Here is a 5,716-nt window from a genome sequence, read left to right on the forward strand (position 1 = left end):
AACCTCTCAGTATGAGGGGTTATAGAGAGAGAGAGAGAGAGAGAGAGAGAGAGAGGGAGAATGAATGTCTTTTGGGCAGAGTCTGATTTCCACTTTGGGCTTGGCTCGTGGGCCTGACTTGGTGGCTTTCGATGCCGCTCACTCATCCCCTGGGTTTCTGACCCCAGTGGCTACTCTTAAGCAGCCGCGCTTCATCCAGAAGGGGAAGCAGGATCGTGAGTCGACTTCTGGGCTTCGGTTCCCTGCGGATCCCTCCCCCCCTCGCATCCGTGCTCCCTGCAGAGCGGCGTTCACTCTCGCCCTCTCTGTCCCAGGTGAACCGGGAATGCGTGCGGGGCCTCTGGGCCGGGCAGCAGCAGGAGCTGGTGTTCCTCCGGAACCGGAACCCCGAGCGGGGCAGCATCCAGAACGCCAAGCAGGCCCTGCGCAACATGATCAACTCCTCGTGCGACCAGCCCATCGGCTACCCCATCTACGTCTCGCCCCTGACCACGTCCTATGCCGGCAGCCACCCCCAGCTCCGATCACTGTGGGGAGGGCCGGTCAGCCTGCACAACATCTCCGCCTGGTTCATCCGGAGCTGGGAGAGGTGAGCAGGGCTTCCCTGCGGCCATCGGGGAAGCGGCGTCGCCTCCGAGCAGCGTGGGTTTTGGCTCCCAGGAGCCTTTGCCTGCCCCGGCCCGCAGCCGGGAATCCTGGGAGCTGAGCTCTCAAATGCGGAGACCGACTGCCAGCGACCCCTTTGGGAGCCCAGGAGCAGAGAGCCCCTGTGGCGTGATGGGCCTGGGCCGGGGGGAGCCAAGCGGCTGGCCTGCACTTGGCTGGAGCGCGCTGGGTGCTGCTGGGCCGGCCGCTGGCTCTCCACCCGCCCTGAGCCCGGCCTTCCTTCTTGCCCCTGGCTCCAGAACACCGTGTGCTTGGACGGCGCCGGCCTCCCCTGGCCCTCCGCCTCCCCTGGCCCTCCGCCTCCCCTGGCCCTCCGCCGCGCTGCCACAGCCCGCCTGGCTGCTTCACTCTCTCCCTTTCCTGGCAGGTTGCAGAAGGGCTGCGGGGCCGGGTGCAACAGCGGAGGGAACATTGAGGACTCGGACTGTGGCGGCGGCTCTTCCTCCCTCAGCAATAACCCTGCGGCACACGGGCCTCAGGTCCCCGGGAGCACCGCTCACAGTGTCGGACCGGCAGCTGCAAACCCCGCTGAGCCGGCGGTCACCACTGCCCAGCCTCAGGCAGGTGAGGCGGCCCCCCGACCCTGCCCGGCGCCGCTTGGGCCTGCCCCTCCCCCGTGCCGGGTCGTTCAGGGCTCCGATCTGCGGAAGGGAAGGGCCCAAGCCCTCCAGGCTGGGAGCCCAGTGTCGGCCTGCCTGGCCCAGGAGTGTCCGCACAGGCGGGCAGCAGCCGCTCCTGGGGGTTCTGACTGGGGGTTTTCCAGCTCTGACGGGCAGCTGGGCCCTTCTGCAAAGCGAAATTTTCCAATTTTCAAAAGTGCAAGGGTGTGCCAGGGAAGGGGTCTAACCCCCCCATATCCTGCTGCCAGGACCAGGTTGCAGAGGGCGAGGGAAATGATCCCTTGCCCTCCTCCCAGCTCCGCCAGCTGCAGCATCGGTGGGGACGTGCACTCTGTATGCGCTCCGTTCCCAGGCAGGCGGGTGTGACTGGCCGTGCGGTGTGCTTGCCTCTGCAGAACTCGACTCCGGGCTTCCTGCTCCAAACCAGAGCTGGCCGGTCCAGCCCCAGCCCGTGCCCTTGCCGAGCCAGAGCGAAGGACGGCCCCCGCCCGCCCCGGCGGCCTCCTGGCCCCCCGGCCCGCACTTCCTGGGAAGCCAGCTCTCCTGCGCCAGCTCCCTGGCCTCCGTCGCCGAGGGGGTCGGGCGGGCGCCCCTCCCGCTCCGCCCCGGGCTGGGAACGCCGGCTGCCTTCGCCTACGAGGGCCTCTGTGGGAAGTGGAGCCTGCCCGGCCGGAAGGGACTGAACGGGCTCGGCGGGAGCGAGAGCGACGTCCACCCCGGCACGCCCCCCCCCCAGCACGAAGGACGGCTCCGTGTCGTGCTCCGCGGTCGCCGGCCTGGGCACGCAGGGCATCGCCGGCAGCCCCAAGCCCGAGGTACGTGTCCCTGCCCTCCAGTGCGGTCTCTCTCCTGGGCCCCGGCGGCGAGCAGCTCCCGGCACCTCTGCTCGCTCTGCGCCCTGGCCTGCCTCCAGGGGGCAGGTCTTTTTCTTTGCATATTGCAGTATTGTGAGTGCCTGCCCCGAGTTCCCTTTGTGTGAAAAGCTGATACGAGCATTTAAAATAGGGAACAGTTAAGAAACAGTGGGAAACGGCTGCTATTTAGGGCAGGCAGTGCTTCAGTGCTTCTAAAATAATTCTTAATAATCCTCCTGTTTTGCTTATCTTCTTGTTACCGATGACTTAACAAGCTGATAATCTGGCCATATGTTTTTAATTCACGACCGCTTTCAGGAGTTCAGTTTTGAACCAAAAAAAAACGTAATTTACTGCCAGCAGGCCCTCTCTGCAGTGGCCCCCTTTCCCCAATTTGCCCTCCTGAATTGGGCGAGGCCTTTGTAATAGCCTTCCTCACCTCCTTCGGGGGGGCTGCCGGAGGAGGACCTCTGCAGAGAATCTTAAGGACTGGGCAGGTGTATATATGGAAGGAGGCGCTCCTTTTGGGATCCATCCCGTGATTCTTTAGGGCTCCGTACGCTGTCAGCACCCCAAACCGGGCCTGGACTTCCCGCCATGGCCGGTGGGCAGAGCAGCACGGGATGGTTGCGCCTGCCGGTTCACCCTGCTCAGTAGCCCGGCTGCTCTGTTTTGCACGAACTGAAGTCTCGCCTTTCAGCGTAGCCCCACGGAAAGCGCATTGCAGGAGGTTACCAGTGTGTGGGTCACTGTGGCGAGGCCCCGCCCAGCCAGGTGCTGGGCCAGCCTCTCCAACCTGGTGCCCCCCTTGCAGAGCCTCGGCCGGGGGAGTTTGGGAGTTGTAATTCAGCACATCTTCCGGGGGGGGGGGGGGGAGTGTTGCTTTAAGTGTACTGGTTTTAAGAGAGAAAATACAGGGATCAAAGTCTCAGCTGGCTCTTTTTCCCTCTCCCCCAACAGGCTCCCGCACCAGGCCCGGCCCCCGAGACCCGCGGCGACCTTGTCCCGTTGCCTCTGGAACTGTCACCACCCCCGCGAGGGAGCTGCCCCCTTCCTGAACTGACCCCCGTTGCGGCCGAGTGGGGACGGCAGCGGGAGGACGAGGAGAGTCCCGCTGCGGGGCAGCCCCTTCTGGAGCACCAGTACTGAGCGGGAGGGACTCCCTGCCCCATCATCCACGGGCTGGCCCCGTGAGACTCGTTTTGTGCCCCTTTTTGAGGGGATACACACCCTCTGGTTCATTTCCCCCTTTCTTCAGGACCATGGACAGCAATAAGGGACCGGGGGGGGGCTGCTCCTTCTTGCCTGCTGCAGCCTTTCGTCCCCCCGACCCCCGCCTGCAGGAGCAGGCTCAATCGTCTGGATGTGGCACGTGGGGGGGGGGAGATCTCCCTGTCCTCCCCCCTCCCCCCTCCCCAGGGACCCTCTTGGACACCGAGTTTGTATCGGTGGTGCGCAAGGGCAATTTTCTGCTGTCGCTGTTTCCTTGGGATTAATAATAATAACAATTTTTGTTTGCTTATTTTCTTCTTCGTTCTGCCCCTTTCTCTGGATCCTGGAGTTTTGGTTGCTCTAAAAATTAAATCGGGGGAGAAAGAAGCAGTGCGAGACGCTTGAAAGCCATGGGTTGCGACCGTGTGGGTGGACATGGTACTTAGGGCGAAGTGGTGTGTTGAAGGGTGAGGAGAAGAATTGGGGGTGGAAAGAGTTGGCCGGTTGGCTTGCGTGCGCCATTTCTGCTCCTAAGTCCTTCCAGTAATACATCAGATCCCTGTACCCCTTAATTCTGGGGCTGAGCGCCAAGAACCTCTGTCTCAGACTGAATCGGTTACCCTTCTCTTCGCAAATTCTAGCTTGAAACCCTACTAATAGGCTTCTGTCTTCCGCACAAGGCATACCTAGCTGCTGTTTCTTGATTTCTTCATCACTCATCTTTTAAACCGACCCAGAGTGACTTACTGCACAATAGAAAATGTGTTATGTGCCATCCATTCACTTCCAGCTCATGGCATAAGCTTTTCCTATGAATGAAAAGCCCTGCAGAATGTCGTACCTGAGACAGGTGGGCTCAGCTCTCCTAAATTCAAGGATGTGGTTTCCTTGATGGGGCCCCCATCTCTCGCTGAACCTTCCTTTTCATCTTCCGCCTTCACCTTCGCCTGCCAAGACGGGCTTCTCCAGGGAGTCTGTGCCCAGACTGGGACAGCCTGAAGCTCTCTTGGTTCGCCTCTAGGAAATCCCTTGTCTTGATTTCACCCAGGACCTGCTCGTTAGTCTTTCTGGCAGCCCAGGGCAGCCACAAATACAAAACACCTGGAAGCACTTTCCATTCAGAAGTCAAACGCAAAATGAAACATCCCTGCAGAAGAGAAGCGACTGCACAACGCAGCGGAGGAACCAAGCGAACTGGCTGCTTGGGACCGGCGGACCTGGCCCTGAAAAGAGAGCCAAGTTGATGCCAGGTGGGGTTTCCCTCCCTCGCTGGACTCCAGACCTTCCTTGGAAGGGGCTACATCGAAAGTTCAGTGCAGTGTACAGGTAGTTTTCAGAGGGAGAGGTGAAGAAACACGTATCTGAGGAAGGCGGTTTCTCTTTTATCCTAGATGGAGATTTAGGTCTCCTCTGTTGCTGGGATGGAAGGTCTTTTGGGGCCACGTGGAAATACCACCTTGGATAATGGCCTGGCCGGATGGGGCAGGTTCTTGGGGAAATCCTGTCCTGTCTTTTCCCATGAAAGCTTCCGCGCTCAGGGGAAATTCTGTCCCAAACCACCAAACCTGGCACGAGGCACCCCTGAAGAAAGCCGAGCTTGGCGATCGGTGCAGAGTGTGAGAGCTCAGCGGTGCTCACGATTCTTCTGAAAATCCATTCCCAGCTACTCCGAGCTCCCTCGGGCACGACTGCTGTACAGGCACATGGGTGCTGGATTGCCGCGATTGCGAAAGCAGGGGGTGTGGGGATTTACTGGCGGGCACCTGGCATCCTACCAGTAGAACGAGATTGTGTGGCCGCCGCCTCGGTTTGTATGTGCGACTGCTTGTTTGTAGCTTTCCAGGGTTTGTTTGTTCGTTCCATTTCTGTGCTGTCCTATAACCTAAAGGTGAGGTCGTTGCGCTGCTGTTTCGATATTTGTCACTCATGCTGAATTTCAAGGGGTTTTGACGTCTCCACGTGCCCTGCTTTTTCTGGGTAACATGGGAGGGAAGAGCGGAGCAGAGAAAGAGTCAACCTTTTCCCGGGCAACTTTGCGATACAATCGAGCGGTTGTAAAAATCATTTTCCTCGAAGAAAGCGCTTGGGGCAGCGCACGCGCGGCCGGGTGCCCGCGGGCGTTTCTTCCGCGCGGCGCTCTGCACATGGGCAGGCGCGGGCCGCGAGGGGGAGCCTCCCCCGCGCCCGCGTAGTGCGCCTTCCCGCGGAGCGTGACGCCGGCGAATGCGCTCCTTCCTCCCCAATTTGGGTCTCCCCGCCCCCGATCGCGCGGAGGGCGGCGCCAGCGCGGCGAGGCGGCGGCGGGCGAGCGGGCGGCGAGCGGCGAGCGGGCGGCACACGCGGAGCGGCGGCGTCCGGGCGGGC

The 5,716-nt window shown here is 61.1% G+C and overlaps 1 protein-coding gene across 2 annotated transcripts in view; it reads left to right on the top strand.

Moving 5' to 3' along the window:
• The window catches only part of PCNX3 (pecanex 3), a 32,000-nt gene extending 28,338 nt beyond the window's left edge, over positions 1 to 3,662 (top strand). Inside the window, exons 32-35 of one of the 2 annotated variants that reach the window (XM_044448712.1) lie at positions 315 to 589; positions 1,034 to 1,230; positions 1,682 to 2,101; positions 3,101 to 3,662. In XM_044448712.1, the coding sequence (XP_044304647.1) occupies positions 315 to 589; positions 1,034 to 1,230; positions 1,682 to 2,101; positions 3,101 to 3,198 (990 nt within the window). In that variant the 3' untranslated portion in view covers positions 3,199 to 3,662. Of the gene's footprint in view, positions 1 to 314; positions 590 to 1,033; positions 1,231 to 1,681; positions 2,102 to 3,100 lie in introns of those variants that run through there. The other variant, XM_044448713.1, reaches the window with a different exon arrangement.
• The last annotated feature ends 2,054 nt before the right edge of the window (positions 3,663 to 5,716 follow it).

The sequence above is a fragment of the Varanus komodoensis genome, unplaced genomic scaffold (genome assembly GCF_004798865.1).
Source record: "Varanus komodoensis strain SLA01 unplaced genomic scaffold, ASM479886v1 scaffold55, whole genome shotgun sequence".
Taxonomy (NCBI): domain Eukaryota; kingdom Metazoa; phylum Chordata; class Lepidosauria; order Squamata; family Varanidae; genus Varanus; species Varanus komodoensis.